Genomic DNA, 23,976 nt, shown 5'->3' with positions numbered 1-23,976 from the left:
TGTCTATACCCGCTTATCCGTGCAGGGTCACAGAGGGGCTGTCGCTTATCTCCTGCGGTCATTGGGCGAGAGGCGGCAAAGAAGGATTAGCCAAGTACATGTTTGTCTCGTACTTTTGTTTATTTAGCGTCTTCTTTATTAACTTTTAGAAGTTGTTTAAAAATCTGTTCATGTTTCAGGTCTCATGTTTGTAGGAAATCCAAAGTCTTCATAAACTTTCGTGTCAAAATATATGTAAAAGCACACAAAATTGTCACAAATATAAACTATGCAGATATATATATATATATATATATATATATATATATATATATATATATATATATATATATATATATATATATATATATATATATATATATATATATATATATATATATATATATATATATATATATTATATATATATATATATATATATATATATATATATATATATCTATATATATATCTATCTATCTATCTATCTATCTATCTATCTATCTATCTCTCATCTCTACAGTGATAAACGTATTCAGAAAACTGACTGCAGTTGGATTTAAAAAACACCCAGAAAGACTGAGAACTCTGTCAGTATCTTAGTGTGTCCAACTTCTAAGAGGTTAACAGATCTAACAGGTGGTTTAGATCTATGAATAGATGGCCATGTTGTCCATCCTATATCCCTTGTAGAATAACACGTCTTAGCATCTAGTTGCTGTGCTAACCTTTGTAAAAATGTATTCCGAAATAATAGCAACATCCTATAATACAAATTAACACGTAGTTAATAAAAATTGCTTTACTGGATGAGAAGTGACAGACTGGGAACAGTTTTTTTTTTTTTGGCATTAGCTCACGGAGCTTTTCAGTTTCCAGTTGAAGTTCTTCATCTGCCGGAGTGTTTCTCCCCCTAACCTGCATTTAGATGTGGGTTTCAGATTGGTGTTTTCTGTCCATTATTACTACCAAAGAGACACCCAAGCTTTGGTTGGAGTTCATTCCACACTTCCCCCATCTGAAAAGAAAACAAAAAAACAGGAAAAACACAAACTCAGGTTACTTTAGTATAAAGTTCAAACCCCACATGCTAGAAAACTTCTAATTGCTGGAAAAATACAAAAATACAAAACTTTTTTAAATTCAGCAGAATTAAAAAAATTTGGATTTGGATGGATTAAAGAAACAGATCTGATGTATATACCTGGCATACACCGCATTTTAAAAACAGAACAGGGAGATATGTTGCTGTACGCGACATGCACTTGTTCGTGGGAAATACAAGGCAGCTCTGATCCAGTCACACCAACCCCTCAGTATTAGTTCTTTTGTTGGACTTTAAAAGCCAATCTAAAACTATATTCACCATCCCCGGTGAAGAGGTGCCGAGTTGACATGGAGACGAGCCGGAGGAAAACCCCATTTCCATACAGCCTTACCTCTTTGTGTCCCTGGACCTGGGAGTTAACGAAAGCCCCGAGAATGTCAGAGGTGATTGGAAGGTAGGAGAAGATGAGCTGCGTCTCTTGATGAAGGCAGAACAGGGAGAAATAGTTGCGGAGCTCCATGGTCTGAATGGCGCCTTCTTGCTGTTAAATAAAAAAAGGACACAAAATTTCAAGAAATTATGAAAGCAAGAGGCTTATGATCAAATTATCTGTGCTTTTTGTAGCACAGATTGCAATAGTTGCACAGCAATTCACTTTTTTTAGTCAGTTTTTAGTCCTACACAGTTTTGAATGAAAGTCTCAATGTATTCTCATTGCATCCTTGTTTCCTGTAAAGCACTCTTAATTGCCTGTTCTATAATTGGTGCTAGGCAAATAATTTTGCCTTTCCTTAAAGTGTTTCATTATTCACAAGTTACTGAAAATGGAACTTCTGAAATCACTGAAACCTTTCCATTTTTCTGTTTTAATACTTTTAAATCTGTTAATATTTGGAAAGGTGGATCTTAGATATTAGAATATCATCAAAAAGTAATTATGTTCAAAAAGTGGATCTCATTTAAAAAAAAAAAAAAACCTTTATATGTATACATTTTTTATGGCCAACAGAATCATGAGGAAGACTGCTGACTTCACAGTTCTTCAGCTCCCAGCCACTGACATTCTCTATAAGGAGGATAAACCACAATAGTTAATTGCTAAAGAAGCTGTAACACAGGCTGATCGCCTCCATGCCACGCCGCATTGATGCAGTGATTCAGGCAATAGGGCCCTAACCAAGTGCTAAGTGCAAACAATATACATCACATGGAAAAAAAACTTTGCAGTAAAATCGAGATCCAATATTCTGAGTTTCTAAGAAACAACATTTGGGATTTACTTTGACTCTAGACCATGATCCTCAAAATTGACCAAAAGTAAGCACTTATATTTACCTGCACCAATCAAACCTAAATCACATGGGATTCACTGTTTGATTTAATCTACTGAAATAAATTCACTTTTTAATATGATTTCAGTTTTAGGAGATGCATCTTTTTTAACATTTCAACAACAGAAATACAAAAAAAGAAATAAAAAGTTAAAGTATGTGATGATGAGAAAGAAATACCAAAATATAATAAAGAAGAGCTAAAAGCTGCACAAGTCCAAACTGTAGATAAACTGGTAAGACAAATTATGTCATTTTTAGAGGAAATTGACTAAAAAAAAGAAAAGAAAAAAAAGGAGCAAATGGCAAACAGACTAACCACATTGGCTGCACCCATATGATTAAAAAAAACAAAAACAAAAAAAAAAAACTGCAAAAACAAGAAGTAGACATAAGTTAATTACTTCCTTCATACAGTGCTTTGTACAAGTGACTAGAATATTTCTTTTGGCCTCAAAATGAGCCTTTGATTTACCACATTGAATTAAATGAGTTCAAAGGAGTTTAAAGAAGAGACAGTGCGCTTTCTGAGTAAAAAGCCCTTTCTAGTCTGTGTGTTTGTGCACAAAAAAGGGCCTTAAACGTTAAAAGGCCTAAAGTCCACATCACAGGGGTTTGCCACTGCTCTGAATTCACCTTCTCATTTACTTACCAGCATCGTTAAATGTATCCGATAGGTCACATGCTACTGTGACATTGCTTTTACAGCCATTTTATAATGCACATTATAACTGAGATAAAGCAGCTTTTGCACTGCAAATTTTATGAGTGGACAAAAAAAAAATAATAATAATTCAGCAATCACCTGAACGATTCGTGATTCCAGCTGCTCTACAGAAGCCTGCTCTTTGGACTGAACCGTGGCACTCATCATCTGCCTTTTCATCACGCTGTACTTCTGCAGCGCTCTCTGGTGCTCGTGAAGCACACCCTTTTCATGCCGCTCGCAGAGATCCTAGAAAAAAATAGGTAGCGGCTCTTACTGATTGACGGAAAGAGGCAGGGTGATGCACTTCTGAACAGCGTTATACAACAGCCGAGAGTGACAGGAGAAACCTTTAGGACAGAAGTATGAATAACCAAGTGCTTCAAGAATCAAAAGCTGCCATTTTATCTATCAAAAAGCTATTCCCACAAATAAAATAATCATGTTCTTAAGTGGAGAGAAAAAATAAATAAATAAAAAAAGATTACTGGTACATAGATTCAAATTCTCTTTCATACAAGATTACAATAAATACATAGTGGCTGTTAAAACTTTACATAAACCTATTAAAATACTAAGGTTTTGTTGCATAAAGGACAATCAAACCATGGGAAATAATGGAAAACCTTTTATGTGATATTTATCTTGCAAAATACAATTGAAAAAACAAGCAAATCTGTGAGGTGGCGAGATTATTTAAAAAAAAAAAAAAAAAAAAAGGTGCAATAAGCTTGTTGCGTTGGTGTGCACACATTTGACCAAAACCATTGTTGAAAAAAAACTTTTGATTAAATTTCAGCATTTTGTCATCTTGGGTTCACACCCATTTTTAGGTATAGTACATCATAGATGAAGCTATCCGTGTTGGATTTCTGAGATTTGCATCTTTTACCTAAAGGTAAATGTTGCAGGGACGTTACAAACGAGTGAAACAACCTCATTGTACAAACGTATCAGACAGTGGAGTCATTCAAAACACCTGACTATATACATCAAGGAAGCAATAAATAATGTGGCAAAATGTGGAACATTTGAGATATTCTAAAGCCCAGTGCCCGTATTCACAAAGATTCAACAAACTATTAACTTTAGGACATATGCAACAAAGTTATTGTACCTTTCTTAGCACCCCATCCCCTACATATTTTTTTTTTTGTTGAATTATACAGAATACATAAGTCACCTTTATAGTGAAGGGAAAATGACTCAAAACATTTGTTATTGTCTCCTTTTTAGGTTACAAAAACAGATTTTTTTTAAACAGATATTAGTTGATCCACTCCGTCCCAAGCTTCAGCCTGTGGCTAGAAAGCAAGCCCAAATCTCCCCACTTCCACCATCGTGCTAGACAGCAGAGTCAAGTGTTTGTGCTGATGTGCTGTTTTTGTTTTCTTGCCAAACATGGTAGAAAAAAAAAAAAAATCTTTATACTGGTCTTGTCAGTTTATAAAAAAACATTTTTCAAGTAGCAATATGGTTTGCTCAAATGCCCTTTTTTCTAAAGTCAACCATGCTGCCATGTGTTCTTTTTAGAGAAGCCCTTTCAAACTTTGTTTAGCCTTTATTTGACTATTCTTTTAACTATGTTATGTTAGCAAATTTACTTTATTGGCAACTGTTGGTTCATTGTTTGAACATTTAACATTTATTACTCTACAACAATTGATTTTTCTGGAAAAGGTCTTAGACCAGGGGTCACCAACATGGTGCCCGTGGACCCCAGGTAGCCCCAAAGGACCATATGTGGTGCCCTCAAGGCTGTCCAAAAACTAGCACAACCCTCCATTGAGCTGCATCCAGCCATTTTCCGACACGCTTATCCCTGCTGGGGTCGTGAGGGGTGCTGGTGCCTATCTCCAGCTGTCAATGGGTGAGAGGCGGGGTACACCCTGGACAGGCCGCCAGTCTATCACAGGGCAACACAGAGACAAACAATACAAACAACCATTCACGCACACACTCACACCTAAGATTGAGCTGCATTTAAAATGCTATCTTATTCAGTTGCTCTTCATTTTCAATCATACTTGTATTAACATAGATTTAAAAGTACTAAAATAATGTTTATATTACATGGAGTTTAAGTGAGCTCTGCCTGAAGTAGCTCTCAGTTTGAAAAAAAAAAAAAAAGGTGGATGACCCTGTCTTAGACCTATTTTTGAATATCAACATCCAGCAATAATCTGTTTAATTTTTTTAAAATAATAATAATAATAATAATAACAATAACAATAACAATAACAATAACAATAACAATAATAATAATAATAATAATAATAATAATATATAAAAAGCTTGCTTGCTCGCTCACCCTGTATGACTGCAGCAGATCTAGGAAGAAGTGCAGCTTCTCCACAACATCATCCTGTTCCCGTCTGCCCTGGAGACGTAAACAGAGTAACGTTTGTCGCCCAGTTTTAGTTTGGGGCAAACACAGCAGGCTCGTACTCAAGGCTTTACCTGCTGGGCGGCCTTGTCGGATAAAACGGCAAACTCCACCGACAGACTTTTCAAAGACTGGCGCAGGGTTCCCCAGCTGCTTTGTGAGGAGGCCAAGGCAGGAAGAGCCGACGCGTCTGAGCCCAGAGCACTGACAAGAACATTAATAGAAAAAAGGAAAAACTAAACATCGCGGTGTCTAGGCTACCCAGGACTCGAATCCTACCGCAAAACCTGTAAATCCCACAGGAGGACTAACTGTACATCCTTAATAATAAAAATACCTGAGCTCTCGACCAAACTGGAGCAGATCAGTTGCATTCTCCTTTGAGCGTTCAGCCATTTTTTCAGCTCTGTCCCGCAGCCTGTGGAAACTGTTGTGGATGTTTTTAATCAGCTCTCTGCTGGTGGCGAACTGAGGCTGAATGTCTGCTGGGAGGTAGTCCTGCCAAACAGGTCCAACAAATATCCTCCGTTATGTTTAGTTTTTAAACTAAAAGTAGGTACTCGAGAGAAATTGTGCCTGGATGTCATCATATCCATGGCAAACCTTAGCTTGGGTCGCTATCCTGTTGGTCATGAACTCGTCGCCCGTTTTCTTGCAAGTGTCACGCAGCCTGGTCTGGACATCCTGTTTGGGAAGCAGGGTGACGAGTGGGGCGAGTGGAAAAGGACAAAGAGTGAATCAAACAGGATGTGTTTCGCTCCCATGTGTCGTGAAGATAGTGCTTACTGTGCAAGAAAATACTTTAAAAAAAAAAAACAACATACAGAGCCACTGAAGGTGAGGAAGGTCTTGACCAGCTCGTCCTCGGAGAAGAAAGGATGCCGCGCCACTAAGTTAATAAATCTGCCCAGAGCTCGTCTTCTCCCTTCGATGAACTCGCGCTCAGACACAGAAGTCAGGACTGGGAATGCAAGAAAAAAATAAATAAACAAATAAAAAGGACCTGGAGATTTGCTTTGAGTGCACAGGCAGCACCCTGAACGGTCTAACTCAAGAGTCAAATCCTCAGAATGCCGTAAGGGAAAGCGAACATGCAGGACATTCCCTCCGCACATCCTCAGACCATTTACTTAGAAAATGGTTTGTTAAGACCAAAGGTCACAGTCTTAAGCTGTTCCTCTGCGTCACGGCGACACAAAAGGAAGAGTTGCTAAAAAAAAAAAAAAAAAAGACGACAATAGAAATATGAAAAAATGCCAACCAATGAGAAATCCCCTGAGAAGCAGCTGCAGCAGTAATCAGGGGATGTACAGTGAATCATAGCCACGCTGAGAGAAATTACCAAATTACCTGTCCTTCTAAAGCAACGTCATAGATAGAGCTAGCTGAGGGTTTACTGATGGAAAGCTGCACCTTAGATCTGAACACTGCTCAAAGCTCGTCTCAACGGAGGATATAAAACCTAATGTTGTAGTGAAAACAACATAACAGCAAAGCACTGAAATTAGAAATGAGGTCTTAGCAATCAGGTTTTATACACATGGAATGAGTGGGCAGGGCAAACAAGTGATACAACCAAAAAAAGTAGATATTTGGTTGATCTAAAAAGTCCTCTAAAAAGACTGATGAGAGAAACAAAGTAAATTCTAAAAGAAGAACACACCCACCCAGACATAAATGATGTAGAAGCTGAAAATGTGTGTTTTTATTTGCTTTGGGATGACGTGATGTGAATTGGCACTATATAAAAAACATTTAATTGAATTTAATTTTAGATTAAAAGAAAGATTAACCATAAATAATCCCACAAATTGCACCAACAAAGCTGCATATGTGTTTATCATTATGGCAAATTCAAATGTGATGTTAAAATACCTTTTTTTTTTTTCCCTCTTTCTTCAAAATCATGAACAATCGCAAACATTTCTGAATCACTAACATAATCGGCGCTAAAGCTACAAGTCCTCAGGAAGTGAAAGAAGCTAATTTTATGCACCACTAGTTTCCCTGTTTCTCTTAGGCAAAGGCTTTGAGGAACTGCAATGTCTTGGGGGGGGGGAAAAATTATCTAAAGACAAATCAGGCAATAAGAAAGTCATGGAAACGACTGATGCAGAATCCAAATCGGATGAACGTATAAAGCAGATACTAACAGACCTAACACTCCACTTCACACAGTGACCCACCTCCCTTCAGCATCCTTTTGGGCGGCAGTGATGGAACCACTCTGTAGGCAAACTTCTGAAGCAACACTTCATGGAAGACGTCAAAATCACTGTACCGCCGATAAACTGATATTTTATAACGCTAAACAGGTCAATTGAAAAAAAAAAAAAAAAAAGAAAAGAGTTATAAAACACGTAATGACACTTTTTTTTAATATGTATTGTGCAAACTTGATAATAAAAAAAAGTGCTGTATTTTCTTTTTCTGAAATAATTCCTAATTTGTTTTCAACATAACACTGTAGCAGGTTGCGGATGTTTTGGGATCCTTGCCTTGCTGGTGACCTGGTACTCCACATGCTTGAGGAACAGGCCCTTCTTCTCCGGTATCAGCTCCACCTGGACTGTGTCTTTGGCCAGAAGCTTCTCCAGCGTCTGCGATATGTTGAGCACGTCGTCCTGAGCCGGCTGCATCCTCAGGGCGTTCAGCTCCCTTGGCTCTCCGAGCTGCGGTTTTGGCAACTCTGTAAATCACGCAGTTCAGAGCCAACATTTGTTTTCCGTGATTGAATCAATTCTCTCGGAGTGACGGGAATTTCAAAACTGCTTGGAATGCCAATCTTGTCAGAAACCACCTTTTTTTTCCCCTTGTTCCCCCTTTTGTTTGTCTCCAACTAGAGCAGTGCTGTTGACAGTAATCCATGTGACCTTTTATTATTCCTTCCAGGACATTCCAAGACAGCCGTGCATGAAATGTAATTTAGAGAGAAACTCAGAAAGTGAGTTCTGGGGGCAGAGGAGGAAGTGGTACGGAGCAAGTGGCCATACTAGCCACACCTGAAATAACAAAAGCTGGGTTCAACGCTAAAGCCTGCAGACGGCTCCAAGTCAAGTCTGCATAATGGTTACCTTAAAGAAAACCACTAAATATCCCTCTATCGTCATCCTACAAAGACAGAGGGGAAGAAATGCAACACTTGAGAATACAGTAAATTGCAAAACTATCCATACCCCTTGAACATTTAAATTCAGCCCCATGAGGAGCAGAAGAACAGGTAAGATAGTGTTGTGGAAAAATCGTTCACTATACCTTTAATGTAACTGTTCTATGACGGGCTCTGGGGTTTGTTAGAGCCACTAGGGATCAAAAACAGCATCATGAAGACCACAGAGTGCAGAGAAAAAAAAAAAAAACACATATCCATCCTCTGACTGAAAAACAGATCAGAGTTTATTCCAAAAAAAGTAAAAACAAAAAACAACTGGACTTGTTTTTCGTAGTTGAAGACGTTTCGCCTCCTCTCCAGGAAGCTTTCTCAATTCAAAAAGTCTGTTACTCCACATTACTCCAGACTTTTTGAATTGAGAAAGCTTCCTGGAGAGGAGGCGAAACGTCTTCAACTACGAAAAACAAGTCCAGTTGTTTTGTTTTTTACTTTTTTTGGAATGACCATGACCTGGATGACGGAGAATCTTCACCAGCAGATCAGAGTTTTGCAAAGCTGCCCTGTAAAGGAGAGCACTTACCAGCAGCCAAAAGGCACATGGTAACTCTGGAGGGGCTGCAGAGATAGGCTGTTGTTGGGTGAACTCCATAAATCTAGCTTTTAGGCACGGTTCCACAATGGAAGAAAAGTAGTCAGGATCAAATGAGTCCCAAAAAATGAGTACTTTTTAGTCTACATGCGAAATAATATGAGTGATTAAAACTAACACGGTACGTCACCCTGAATATTTCATCCCACAGTCAGACATAGAGGTGGCAGGATCATGGTGTGGTGTTGCTTTTTTTTTTTTTTTCTCCTAAGCAAGGACAGAGGTTCTGGCCAAAGTTGATGAATGTCTGGTTAAATACGCGGCAATTCTGGAGGAAAAGCTGCTACAAAACGAAAAAAGTGAGGCTAGGGCAGAGGTACAGCTTCACTGCAGGAAACAGCCATAAACATATAGCCAGAGCTACAAGAGAACGGTTTGAATTAAAAGCAGTTTAGTGTCCAATTCAACATCCAATTGACAATATGCGACAAGACTTGAAAATCTTTGTTTGCAGATGCTCTTCACTACAGCTTGAGCAAATTGTTGACTCTGCATGGCTGCACATGTTTCACATTTCTAATTGTAAAAAAACAAATTCAGTCCAAATTGCAATTGTGCATCTTTTTTTTATTTTTGCCCAATCATATATAATATATAGAGGTTTGTTGTTGAAATGTGAAAAAGTTCAGCAACATGAGCTGCCGTTTTATCCTGTAAAAAAATGAGGGATGGAAGGCAGCAAATTGCATGTTTACGAAAAAAATAAAAAAAACTTTTTGCAAAGTATTCCAAAGCGCACATCACTCGCTGACCTCAATAAAGCAGCTGTTGGGTTTATTCCCGTGGTAAAGTGTCAAAGAAAATGTCTACACAAGCTAATAAAAGAGTGACATTTGCACCTTGCACGTGAACAGATGAGGCATTTCTGAGGTCGTCTTTGGACACCAAGCTACTCATTAAGCAGAAACCTTTACTACTCTGCTGTCACTGCAACGCTGTCACTTACCCTGGATGAAGTTTTCCAAGAGTTTGGGGCTCGGTTGTTTCCCTTGCTGGGCCAGAGCTATCAAAGCCAGCGCTTTATAGAGGGACAGCTTGGTGAGGAATCCATCTGTGGAGTCAACGTTCTCAGCAACCTGAGAAAAAAAAATAAAATAAAATAAAATAAAAACAGAAACGGGTGGGCTGGATGGATGCAGAAGGTCAACACTTTTCAGTCTGAGATCCAGCTTTGACTGTGGTTTCCGTTCCTGTGTGCGCAAAGCCCTCACAAGCCACAAGTCGAATGATGTGCAACGAAAGGTCAGATAAAAGGGGAATGTTGTATTCAGACGATTCGTGTATGCTTTTAGATATTTTATCTTTGATTTCCAACTAAACCCAATCTACCTTTATGTTCCTAACAGAGCACTTCGCTCTCAGACTGCAGGTCTGCTGGTGGTTCTTAGAGTCTCTAAAAGTAGAATGGGAGGCAGATCCTTTAGCTATCAGGCTCCTCTCCTGTGGAACCAACTCCCAGTTTTGGTCCGTGAGGCAGACACCCTGTCTACTTTTAAGTCTAGGCTTAAAACTTTCCTTTTTGACAAAGCTTATAGTTAGAGTGGCTTAGGTTACCCTGATCTACCTCTATAGTTATGCTGCTATAGGCTTAGGCTACTGGAGGACATCAGGGCCTATTTTTCTCACTCTGCTGAGTTCTCCTACTGTTCTCCGATTTGCTTGTTGTCATTTCATCTTTTAACTTTTTACGCTTTTGTTTTTTTTCCCTTCATAGTAGGTACAGCTTGTCCTGTCGTTCTGTTAGCTGTAACATCATTCAGGGAAGACATGTTATCCGCTATTGCCATATAACATTGAAAGGATTTGTATATCAATGTGGGCTTCTGTGCTTTTTTTGTCTCTCTTATTGTGTCTCTGCTCTGTCTTCTCTAACCCCCAGACGGTCGAGGCAGATGACCGTTCACACTGAGCCTGCTGGAGGTTTTTCCTTCCCGTTAAAGGGGAGTTTTCCTCTCCACTGTCGCTTCATGCTTGCTCAGTATGAGGGATTGCTGCAAAGCCATGGACAGTACTGACGACTGTCCACTGTGGCTCTACAATCTTTCAGGAGGAGTGAATGCTGCTTATCAAGACTTGATGCAATCTGCTGGGTTTCCTTAGAGAGGAAACTTTTTGACCAACCTGGAGGATTTGATTTAATTTGACTTTGTAAAGTGCCTTGAGATTACGTGTATCATGAATTGGCGGTATATAAATAAAATTTAATTGACTTGAATAGCTTTACTGCTCTGACAGCACCTCGGGGAGCCTCTCACCTGGTTGAGGGCCGCCTGGGAGAGATCGGCCCTTTGCAGCAGCCGCTGGAACACCTCAGCCTGCACCCTCTCGTCTGTCCTGCAGCGGATGGCTTCATACACTTCTCTGTAGTAGGCAGGAACTGAACCTAAAAGGGGAACAACACCTACATAGCATCACATGCGCCTCAATATGGGAAACATTTGATCAGCTCCACAACACTAAAAGAGCTCACTTTACAAAATGAGCAAAACCAACGAAGAGACTCTGTCATCTGTAAAAGAATAATGACACATCATGTGACTTTGTGTCTGCCAAGAAATCTGAAGTTGCAGCATTTTAAAATGACAATTAAATAGGGAGTAGAATGGGCACCCTTTACAGATTTTTAATAGAAAGGAACCAGAAGAATGTATGGAGTAATTTCCTGCAAAGTAGGCTGACAAGAGCTGACAAGAAAGAGAGTAAACAGCACAGCGTCCAACAACAATTTGTCCTGATCCCTTTGGAGGATCGTAGAAGAAAGGAGTTAAGTGGACAGGAAAAAAAAAAAACACAAATAAGAAGTTCGAAGATGTAACAACTTGTTTCCGACCGATCGCCCAGAACCTCTTCGGCGCTGGTTTAAATCGCGATCTCAATCGTGTCGGAAAGTCCCCGCTATCTGAAGCCAGTTTTGGCATATCCACCGAGGCAAAGCAGCGTTAAAGTCGCTGTCAAGTCAAGTCAAGTGAGAGCAGGGACGTCTTTGGCGCTTTTTTTTACCTTCATTTATCTCTCCTGCCATGGCTCGGGCTGTCATGTGAGCGCAGGAGCACCTCCATGTGATTTCCTGCAGAGAATGGGGGGAAAACAAGTCGCTCGCGTCTTAAAGTTGCAGCGAGACCCGCGGTTGAAGTCCAAGTCCCGGTGAAGAGGAGCCAGTCGCCACCAACGCGCACACGCAGCTGGCGATGCCACGGCGGCGGGATCACCGGGGAGGTTTTTAAAGGTTCAGGGGGCGTGAATGTGCAGCTTTATGCCTCCCTCTTCTTAAACCTTAGCTAGTCCCAACATGTAGTCTGCACTCTACCAAACATAACAGGCAAGCGTGGTTTTGTTAGTAGCGTTTAGATTAAAGTCTCACCAGCGCAGGTCTATTTGGTTAACTCTCTGTTCCTCATTCTTCAAAACTAAAGCGTGTATTATTTTAAAAAAAATGCTGCCTTCAAGTGCACCTAGTAGACGTAAGCTCTGAATGCTTCTAAGACAGGGTTCAGATGCAAACCATGTCCATATGCGGACTTTATACCAAGAACAACTGATAAAGTTGAATATTTCAATGTAGGTCAGTTCTCCGAATGCAGAATTCAAATTCATTCATCTAAATATTAAACTTCAATTGATCACAAAAACACTTCCTGACCTATCTAACCAAATTGACTCGTTTCTCTCCCTGATTTGAAAAAGAATATATTCGTCACATTTATCTAAAATCGTTTTGCTTTTTCATTTACAGCAAGCAAATTCTTCAAATAAACTGATATGTTTGTTAGTTTCTGCTCATAATATTAATAAAGATTTGGTTAATGTTATTCTTTGCGATAAAAAAAATCAATTTCGAGCCAACTAATTTATTCTACACGAGTTGTTATCTCAAGCCAGCCTTGAAGAAAAGCAGGTCCAATTCAGAGACAATAATAAACAGATAGACATTATATTTTTTGTTGATAAATCATAATGCCATAAACTCAAATTCAGTTTATGGTGTTAATTGGAAAAATGTTCATCTGAACAACTCCCTCCTCCAGCAGAACCAGGCCCAGAATTGACACAAACACAAAAGGACTGGTCCAGCAGGGGAAGTTATGTGAAAAAACTGAGAATACAGAGTTCATAGCAGCTTTGTAAATGGCTTAATTTTTTAGATAAACACAGAAAAACATTGATCCAGTGTTTCTATGGGATGAAAAAGAAAGCACACATAGTAGTTAGATAACAATATTCAAGAGAAAATATGATTTATAATGTCATTTCAACTAAATGTATCTGCAGGTGCATAGATGTATGTGAAGGTATGTAGCTATACATATGTGTATATACAACTACAGTATATATGTGTGAGTATTCGTGTGTATATGAAATCATTATTTTGATTTAGGATGTGTATGTAAATTAAGGGACAGGACTGGATAAGCAATTGCTTCTTCCTGTTCCCTTTTCAAACACCCTTTGTTTTGTGTTATAGAATATTTTGTTGGATATTTGATGCTAGTGTGTATGTTTTATTTCTGTTTGTTTTGTCACAATTTTCAGTTTTTTATGGTTCGAAATAAAATTAATACAAAAAATAATAATTACCTTTATTGTCCCACAATGGGGAAATCTGGGCGTGACATTGACAAAAACACATAGACAAAGTTACACACTAAATCAGTATTGAAAAACAAGCAAATCTAAGGTTAAGTTTAAGGTTAAGGTTAAGTTCTAAAGCAACGGAACAAGAACTTATGAGAAAGGCAAAAAATAAAGATATAAAATAGAAAGTAGGTATTGCACAATTATTGATAATATGGCATATTCAGATAAAAATGCAATATTCAAGTGAAACAGGAAATTAAATTCAGGATTTACAGAACGATTTGAGAAACATGCAATATGCGTGATTGTACAAGCAACATCCCGGAGGAATTAAACTGTGTGCAAATGGACATGAGCATCTGAGAGAATAATGATATCTAGGTAATAAAATGTAATATTCAAGTTAAACAGAGGATAAAATTGCAGCAGTGGCTTAATGCAAAAATGAAACAAGGGTTCTCACAGATTGACCGGCCCAACTGTATTATATAGTGAGAGAAAAATTAAGTTATTGGCAGCAATAGTTTAGTTTAGTTGATGGCTTCAAAGAAGGAGACACAGCTAAACACAGAAACATCTGAGGTGTAACTTCTGTGAAGAGAAAAAACACAGAGAGAACATAAACGTAATCGCAGCAATAAAACAAAAACAATGCATAAATGGTGAGTAGTAGGAGAAAGTAGCAGAATGAGGAAAAGTGGTCAATTTGTCCTGCAGCATCCTACACCAATACCAGCACTGCTAGCTTAGATAAAACTAAGCAACTATAAGTTCTTTATAAAAAAGGGAAATATTAACTCTGAATTGAGAACCTCCTATTCTGCTTTTAGAAAATTTAGGAACCACTGGTAAACCTGCTTTATGAGAGCAAAGGGCTCTATTGGGAACATTTTGAATAATTATATGCCTTATTGAGACAAATCAATTACAAATGACACTGAAGTCATAACATTTCAGGAAGAGTTCGGATCAATTTTGTTCAGCAATCCTTCAGCTAATAAACATTCTTTGCATCACCATGAGTTTTGATTTTTTGTATTCAAGGTGTCTTTGTGATTACATGTTTTTTTAAAGACTGAAGTCATTTTTATACGTTATTATGTTTAAGTCAAAAGAGTTTGACGGTAAAGTTCAAAGGAAAAGTTCACTCAGAAAAAAATACAATTAAACATTTTAAATTCAAAATGTATTAAATGTTATCAATGCCTTTTCCCTTTAAATAGTCTGAATAACGTAACACTGACAGTTCATTTGCAGATGTCCACAGAAACAATTCCTGTCTGTAAGGTTAATGTTAAATCTGGTTAAAGCAATGGTTCAGTATTCTGATATAACACCTGTGTTTCCCACTCTCTGTATAGATAAATACAACTTTACGGATTCCAAATGCAACAATAAAATGTTAAGAGAGCATATGAATAATGGAATCTTTACTCTCTCCCAGTAAAAAGAAATATGACATTAAACATATTTTCAAAATTGGGCGTCATTGAAATTAGAACCAGATTTTTTTCCATTTTCTTTGTTACCAAAGATGAAAGAAGTTCACTTAAAACTATAAATTATATTTATCCATGTGCATTGGAGTTCTTAAGTTAAAGGTTCAAGTTTGATAATAATGTATGTAACCTTTGTCAAAAAGATTCAGAAACTCAGGAACATCTTTTCTACAGTTGTTGTTTGGTTAAGTCCTTTTGGGAGAAAATTTATGAATGGCTGTCAACAAAAAAATGTGATACCTAAAGATGTTAAATTTGGTATTACTTGTCAAAACAAAGATGTGGAACTCCTGTGTAATAATATTTTTATTATTGAAAATTTTTGTATACACAAGGGCAGATTCTTTAAGGTTTTTCTAAACTTTCAAGCATTTCAGAATGACTAAAAGAAAATCTCTACGCTTCGATTAAGATACTGGAAAATAATACTGCCTTAAAGTTTTCAAAAATGTTAGCACTATATATGGGCTAAAACCCATTTTTATCTGTTTGTTTGTCTTAATTTTCCTTCTGTTTCCTAACAGCTGTTTTGGATGACATCTTATGTTTACTTGTACTTATACTGTTTGAATATTTTGAAAATGTTCAATAAAAAATAAATTAAAATAAAATAAAAAAGGTAATTTGCACATCATCTCCGCCATAATATGCAGCGACCACTACATTGTAACTCCAACTTCCGGAAATTTCAACCCGCGGGCAGCGAAAAGGAAGTTGTGATATTCCCGACACCCCGTGAACCTCACATTGCTTGGACACCAGTGCGCCTGTAGGGGTCGCTGCAGGCTCCCTTTTCACCCCGACGCCGCTTGCGTTCTGGCCGGGGTTGGGTCGAACCATAGACATCATATACGTAGACGCGTCATAGGGCGCAGGTTCGCACGTCAACGTCACCGCCATATTGTATGTGGCAGAAAAAAGTTGAGTTCTGTTATTGTGAACGTGAATCAGAGAAGATGCCTCATTCCTGTGCTGCAATAAATATACACACACACACACACACACACACACACACACACATACATACATATATATATATATATATATATATATATATATATATATATATATATATATATATATATATATATATATATATATATATATATATATATATATATATATGTATGTATGTATGTGTGTATGTGTTATGAATATAAGGATCAATTTGTTAAATCTAAAATTGTGGTCTTCATTATTTCATAAAACCGTGTCACATGTGAACCTTTAGGAACAGACTTTTTGGGTGAGTATTAAAGAGGTAAAATTAATAACATGAGGGAAAAAAAAGTCCTACGTGAATAAAGTAAAAATAAACAAACAAACACAAAAGTGATAATGTTATGATAAAAACATCATATTATGAGAATTAAGGGGGAACATTTCCAGAATAGTCACAGTTTGCAGAATTATTTCACTCCTGGAGTAATAGGGCCAGGTTAGATTATTTTAAATATTTTTATTCTTTACGAGAATAAATTCAGGAGAATTAAGCTAAAGGGATACGAAAATAAACTTGTAATATTACAAAAAAATACTACGAATACAAAGTATATTCAGAGATTAAAGTCCCTCTGATACTGTTTAAGTGACTGAGTAACTGCAGATTTGCCACATTTAAGATGGCGGACGCTCTGACGCATCGCAGCATAGGCAGAACCCGCCCAATGACGCGTCTACTCTTATATTATGTCTATGGGTCGAACTGCCAGCTGGGGAGGAGGTGGGGACTGTCGTGAACAGTCGCAGCGTTGGCTCCAGCCTCCTGCGCTCAGTCTCTAGCTGGTTCGGAAGAAGAAGTCAGGCTGAGTGAACAGGGAGCGATGTTCTGCGATGGAATAAGTCCGGAAAAGATCCAACAGCCAACCAAATCTGGATGAAAATAATCGCTGACCACAATGCCCAGTGGAACAAAAGAGACTTCTTCTTCTTCTTCTCCGTCTGTCGGTGAACAGAACTAACTAGCAGCTAAAAGCTAGCTAACCAGCATTGCTGTTTTAACAAGCTCTGACGAGGCGGCTGCTTTTGTTTTATTTTTATTCTTTTTTTTAAGCACATTTTAAACGAACTTCAGCTGGTTAGAGTTTACTGCTGTGTTACGACAAGGGTGCGCGTCCACAGCTCAATGCTAGCAAAAGTTAAATGGGTAGAGGAGCTTACTAGTTGGCCACTTACTAGTTCAACTTAGCTCTCCGTGCTCGCTCAGCTGTTTATGTCTTCTCTAATGAAGTGATTTGTTTTGGTGCTTTACAGCAACTGTAGTTGGTTTCCGCCTTTTTATTGGACTCAAACTTGATGAAGAGGTTTATTGATCTTGTTTACAGCTGAAAGCATCTTTTTTTTTTTTTTTTTTTTTGACTGGATCCTTTTGACTTTTCCTCGCCATGGCAGCGGTAGTCAGCTACTCGCCACCTTGGTGGGTGAACCTGCTGCACAGACTCCCCCACTTCAACCTAAAGTTTCAGCAGACGAGCAGTGACTTCCAACCAGAAGACTGGACCTATCAGCAGGTATTATGATGGCGTCGTCCCTCTTGCCTCCTAAATTGTGAACACCGGTCCAGGTTTGCAGCCTGGAATTAAAGCTTAAGGGTTTATTGTGACAGGTCTACACCTGCTTGTTCTCTTTACCCTGTGATCCATGTCACCATCTGTGTGAATGTTGACCTTCCTGGCCCATCCTGACTGTACTATTAGAAACCATTTGCTGCATGATGTATTTTGGCTTAAATATAATGATCACATCTTTAACCCCTGACACACGGATATTTAAAACTGGAATAGGTCTGCAAAAAAAAAAAAAAATCTGAAAAAGGCATTCTTTAACCAATGGCAAAGGTCAAAGGAGCGTCTTATACAGCTTGTTGACAAGTTCAGTGCAAATCATACTTGGTTTGCAAAAAAAAAAAAACGTGTTTCCTGGAGACATGTAAGCAGAATTTAGGTATTTCTCAAATTCCCTGCAAACAGCTGGTTTAGATGTTTTTTTTTTTTTATGATTTTATGAAGTCACAAAGTTTCCGTTGGTCTCATTATCGTTGTAATTGGCATGCTTTTATTTTTTAATTAAAAAGTTCTGAATCGGGTGACGCGTTCAGCTCAGCCAGATGATAATTTGAGCCTTTGTTGCAATTCAATAACAAATATTTAGCAAACATTAGCAGCTCATATATGTATTTTTATTTGATTCTTTTTAAAGATAGGTTTGTCTTCATTTTTTTTTTTAAAAACAGGGGGTGACAGAAGTTCATTAAAACCGTTTGAGCAGAAACAATGGCCCTGGTTAAGAGCCAGACATGGGAAGACGTGATTCATAAATGGAGAAGTGACTCATGGCTCGTGAGAAACGGGAACACATTTCCTTGACATGTCTGTGTTGTTTTTTTTTTTTTTTTTTCTTTATGGAGATGTGCTTGATCTTGTATAGGTATGCGGGCTGGAAAAAAGAACGTTGATCTTAAGGCGTGAAACTGTTTATCTCTGCCTGTTTTGTCATCTTTCAGCTCACGTGGGCCCTCTCTCATGTTGGCTGCCAGCTCGTTGTTCGTTTCCCTTAGGATTACGTTCAATGATTTAGTTCTTTTGGTGTTAAACAGAACCGGTTCTCTTTGGCAGGTTATTGGCTGCATGACGGATCAGTTTGCAGTGCGCTTTGAACAGATTTCGCCGTTTTCGTGGAGTGCCGTATATTTTATAAATGCCCGGGTAATTCAGCAGGTAGAATATGTTATTTCTCCCCCATCTATGGTATGATCATGTCAAACGTCATGCAAAAGATGCAGACACAGGCTCGTCCAACAAACTGTCCTTGTTAACCCTCTGGGATGCCGTCCTGCCAATTATTGGTAATGCAGCTTCCCCCCCCCCCCTTCACAGGCTTAAGAAGAGGTTTCAACTCGTCCAGATGGCTGAGCTGTCATCGCTGCTTACTATGCAAGCACTTCTCAATGATGCAACCTTGAGCGACTTCTGTGTCACGGTGTGTCAGAGATTCGCCCCAAAATCGCGGCGCGTTCGGTTCAGTCGCTTTCTGCTCCGCAGAGCTGAGAGCCAAGAAGTCATCCGACTGAGTCTGATCAGCCAGTCTGTCACAAGTGTGTGTCACAGTAGATAAAAAGGAGCGGTGCCGGCGCTCTCTGAAGGTTAGCTCGGCTTGTTTAAAAAAAAAAGAAAGAAAGAAAGAGAGAGCAGAATAAGTTCAGGTATTGAAATTTCTCGGTCATTAGAGTAATGCCGCTGCGTTATTCACCGTGAGTCATTAAAGGGATAAAAATGGAGCAAGCAGAAGAACGCAGGGTTTTGGAAACGTGCCTCAGACGCGGATCCTCGGGGGTCTGCAGTGAACACAGAAACCTTCTGCCTGACCTACATACTGTACCAAGTGTTGCTGTTGGCTGCGACGATTAACTATCACTGTACATCGCTGCAAGTACGCTCAGTCTAGTCTCATGAGTGGGATACTTAGTTTTACAAGATGTTTTTGTTTTTCTGTTTTAGTTTTGCTTCACATCACTGTTCTTTTCACGTTTTCATCCCTCAGCGTTTCATATAGCTGTTTTTATTCAGTGAGTCATGTCTGCATTTTAACATTATACATATGTGATTAAGTAATGTTGTTATAGCAATAAATGCGCCTGTTGGTTTCAAAGAATGATTTATTTACTGAAGTGTCATGTACCATATGGCACCCAGCCTGCTTAAGACACGATATAAGTACAGAAGAACACTAATATGACGACCAAACAGAAATTACACCACAAAACAAGCATTTATCAAAGCTAAACTGCAAAAACAAATGTATTATACAAAGGATACAAAATTCTGCCTCTGTTTCCAATAGGTATGCGCAATATATCGACATTATCATCGGTATCGGCCATTTTTTTATGTATCGTTATCGGTCCGATAAGTAAAACTGGCCCGATATTAGCAACCAATGTTTATTTCCATCTAGTTGCCCCTTGTGTCTGTGTTTCAATAGGCAGGAAGGGAGGGGGTTGGTCATGTGACCGTAATGCATCGCAGCCAGGATTGTGGCGTTTTTTAAATGAAGCAGAGATGCAGTGTCAGCAATGTGGTCTTTTTTTTTCACGGAGTTGAAAGATGATGTACGAAAAGCAGTGTGTGTGTCTAAGTCTAGACTATCACTCGCATTCAAAAATTCAGATAGCACAGTCGGTACAAAACATCCCAGAGACGTAAACGTGTGCGCACACACATGGGTTAATATCTGTTGTCGGACATAAAAGCAATATTAAATAACGTATATCGACATCGGCCCAAATTTTCATATCTGCATCCCTAGTTTTCGATAAATTTAACCAGAACCAGTCTCTCCATTAAATAGCCATCAGAACTCATCTTCTTCAGACAACTAAAGCAATTCAGGATTTTTCTGTTGCATTTTCTTAAACAAAATACTTCTTAAAATCACAACACAAAGGACAATGAAATATAAAATGAAATTCCTCTGCAATCCGTATTAAGTTCATACAACGCACGTAAACGTCGGTCTTCAGGGACCGCTTTGAACCACCAGTTCTTAACTGGGCAAACTGGGATCTTTTGTCTTCTTTTCATATTTTACAAATAATTCAGTTTGAAGCACATCCATAATTTGAACATAAGGGCTACGTTTAGGTTTCTTACAAATTTCCTGCACCCACTGATCTTTATGCTTTTTTTAAAAATCCTCAGGTTAACTGTATTCAGATCACAACGTAAAGTGTATCAAGTAAAACTGAAGTCATAAAGAGAAAATGTTGTAGATCAAGGGTAAGTCTGATCGATCTTCCTGTTCAGTCTTTCTTCTGGCATGAGAACGAGGCGATTACATAACTTACCTTTTTACATATTTTTTTTTTTTTATATGAGAAGGCACCCAACCCAAAGCAAGCTTGTGGCAAATGTCTGCACTCCTCTCATAACTCTAAAGAGAATACCGGCATTAGTGGATAGCGTAAAACTGGACAGACCACAGAGTTAACCAAAGTAAAAGAAGTAGGACATCTTAAGCCTGTAGCTTTTTCTGACATATTTAGACTTTTTGCTGTGCATGTTACTGGTTTTTAAGGGTCTTACTAGTTTTGCCCCGCCATGTTTTAAAGGATCTTGTACAACACCATAAACCAACAAGAACGCTGAGCTCAAACAACCAGTTGCTCTTAGATGTTCGTAGATCCAATCAGAAAAGTAGAGATCAGACCTTCTCTGCTGCAGCACCAAAACTGTGACCAATTCACAAAACTAGACGCCTAAAATTGCTTAAAATCTCAACTCTACTGGCTTTTGATTGGATATAGGATGATATCCTACCCATTTCTTTATCCATCCATTTATACCTGCTTAAACATGCTGGGTCGCTGGTGCCTGTCTCCAGGTCATTGGGCCAAACTCTGGAGAGGCCGGCAGTCCGTCACAGGATAACCACACGGTTACGCCTTAGGGCAGAGATACAAATTAACCAAACCGTCATGTTTTTGGATGTGGGAGGGAGTCCGAGTGCCCTGGGAGGATCCACATGCACAGGGAGAACATGCAAACTCTGTGGAGACGGGCCAGCTGCCTTCATGCTGCATACTTCTAATTTATTTTTATTCTTTTAAACAAATTCATATTTATTCAGTCTTCTGTATGTTGTTTCTTTGTTCTTTTTAGTTACTGTGTTCTTGCTGAGCAGCACATTGGTGCAACTTGCTTATAAAGTGCTATACGAAAAAAGTTGATTTTTGACATGGATATTCAGTATCATAGTTAAGAGCCCTCCGAGATTTAAGTAATTTCATATAAATAGAAGAAAATACTTTTTTGCTATTGTTTTTGTATTATGTAGTTTTTAAAAAGAATATTTCACCAAGGAAGGAGTTGGGACACCATGACATTTATTCCCACTTTAAATAGATAAAATCAGGAAAAGGTCTGAATGATTCCCACATCGTCCCTCAGCATCTTTGAAGGAAGCCTCTCCCATTAAAACTTTATAAAGAGAGACTGAACCCTGTAGTGAGATCAATCGAGCTGTCAGTGGTCTTGGAACATTGCAGAAGCTAACGAGTCTGGTAATGGATTTAAAGAGGTCCCAGAAGGATTCAAAATCAGCCAGTTTCTCTGCATGGAAAATAGACATCGAGTGGAGAGGATTTTGCACAACTACGTTCATCCAGATAGTCTCCAAAAAACGTAGAAAGTAATCACAGGACCCACAGCCGGCTCTTGCTCTGTTCATATGAAGCTTCGTGGCCCTAAAATTACACAGAGAGCGACACTAAACAAGTTTAATTCATTCATAGGGGAGCTTGCCTAGAGTGAAACCTTTACTGTCTAGGAAAAACGTGATGGTTGCCTAAAGTTTGTCAGAGAGAACATAGACCAGGTCTTCTGGATTAATGCTCATTAGGACAGATGAAACTAAAACTGAATTATTTGGACACCAGTACAGAGGACATGTTGGGCTTAAACCAAAGAACAACGTTCAAGACAAACGACCTCGTATAGACCTAGAGACGTTGAAGCGTTGTGGCTTAGGCCTGACCTGCTGGACCTGGGCAGCCCACAGTCGTAGCATCTCCCGTGTTTCAGAGGGCGTCTGAGGACAACACGAGGCCGTCCCTAAGTAAATTAACAAAGCTGAAGCAGAAGGGAAACCCTGCGACAGGACGGTGACCCAAAACGTCCCGGTAAATCCTCCCAAGGGCCGGCTCGAAATAAAGACATGGAAAGTCCAATGGCCTGATCTTAGTGCCAGCGAGAAACTTCAAGCATCTCGCTGCTCACAAGAGTTCTGCTTTGACGAGTGGAGCAAGACGGTAGATGGTAGAAGAAGTGGGGCGACGTTGGTCATCAGGGTAACGGTCTCCCAGCGTTTCTCTTTAGACTACAGGTTTTTGTTTCCAATAAAGCCAATGTTAGCCATTAGTATTTGACTGTGTCTTACTAAAGAAGAAATCATTTAAACATCCGTCCTGTTTACCTGTGGCAGGTTCTGAAAGTGATATCACCTTTTATTATTGTTCTCCTGATGCCGCTCCTCTCTCCTTCAGTCCATCTTGCTGCTGGGGGGCGTGGCGCTGGCCTGCCTGGCTCTGGACCTCCTGTTCCTGCTCTTCTACTCCGTTTGGCTCTGCTGCCGGCGGAGCAAAAGCGCCGAGCAGCCCAACGCCGACTGCTGCTGCACGGCCTGGTGCGTCATCATCGCAACGCTCGTGTGCAGGTGAGTGTCGGCCCGGCGAATTCCAGGTCGCCAAGTTCAGCGTGATCAGCTTTCCGTTTGGAAAAATTTAATCTCATGATTCGCCGCGTTGCAGTCCTACAGCCCCACCATCACGTTTTCAGAACCCAACTTGCTAAAATTCACGCTGATTTAAGACTTAAAAAGCAGGGCTTTGAACCGGTTCAAGGAACGAAAACGAAAACCGGGAACTTTTTGTATTTTACAGGGAACAGAAACGAAATCAGAAACGTTATTATTTTTTATGTTCTGGAACTGGAACATTTATTTAAAAATAATGGTAACCGGTTAATACCGGTTTTATTTCGTTCCTCAAAGTTTTCGTTGCCTAATTAACTAAAAAAAAAAGTAATTATTTTCCTGCGGACGTTTACCCTGACTCCGCCAGCTGTATGTCGCTCCGCCTAGCTTCACTCACATACATCTGGGACATCGCCCATAGAAAGTGATTTCTCCAACCAATTT

At 39.1% G+C, this 23,976-nt stretch overlaps 2 protein-coding genes across 2 annotated transcripts in view; one reads left to right on the top strand and one right to left on the bottom strand.

Moving 5' to 3' along the window:
- Positions 1 to 773: 773 nt before the first annotated feature.
- On the bottom strand, positions 774 to 12,589 carry snx8a (sorting nexin 8a). The gene is made up of 13 exons (XM_012856745.3): positions 12,212 to 12,589; positions 11,467 to 11,594; positions 10,158 to 10,287; positions 7,949 to 8,139; positions 7,637 to 7,757; positions 6,275 to 6,411; positions 6,054 to 6,134; positions 5,788 to 5,948; positions 5,525 to 5,654; positions 5,376 to 5,444; positions 3,164 to 3,313; positions 1,419 to 1,568; positions 774 to 997 (listed from the first exon to the last, which is right to left on the bottom strand). The coding sequence occupies exons 1-13, from the start codon at positions 12,246 to 12,248 to the stop codon at positions 917 to 919; spliced, it is 1,566 nt and encodes a 521-aa protein (XP_012712199.2). The 5' UTR covers positions 12,249 to 12,589; the 3' UTR covers positions 774 to 916.
- A 4,398-nt stretch (positions 12,590 to 16,987) lies between these two features.
- The window catches only part of ttyh3a (tweety family member 3a), a gene marked incomplete at its 3' end in the record, with an annotated part of 30,685 nt that continues 23,696 nt past the window's right edge, over positions 16,988 to 23,976 (top strand). The window contains 2 exon segments of the mRNA XM_036147846.1: positions 16,988 to 17,795; positions 23,324 to 23,493. Coding sequence (XP_036003739.1) covers positions 17,670 to 17,795; positions 23,324 to 23,493 — 296 coding nt within the window. The 5' untranslated portion in view covers positions 16,988 to 17,669.

This window comes from Fundulus heteroclitus, chromosome 16 (genome assembly GCF_011125445.2).
Source record: "Fundulus heteroclitus isolate FHET01 chromosome 16, MU-UCD_Fhet_4.1, whole genome shotgun sequence".
Lineage (NCBI taxonomy): Eukaryota > Metazoa > Chordata > Actinopteri > Cyprinodontiformes > Fundulidae > Fundulus > Fundulus heteroclitus.
This window is presented reverse-complemented; position numbering and strand designations above follow the sequence as displayed.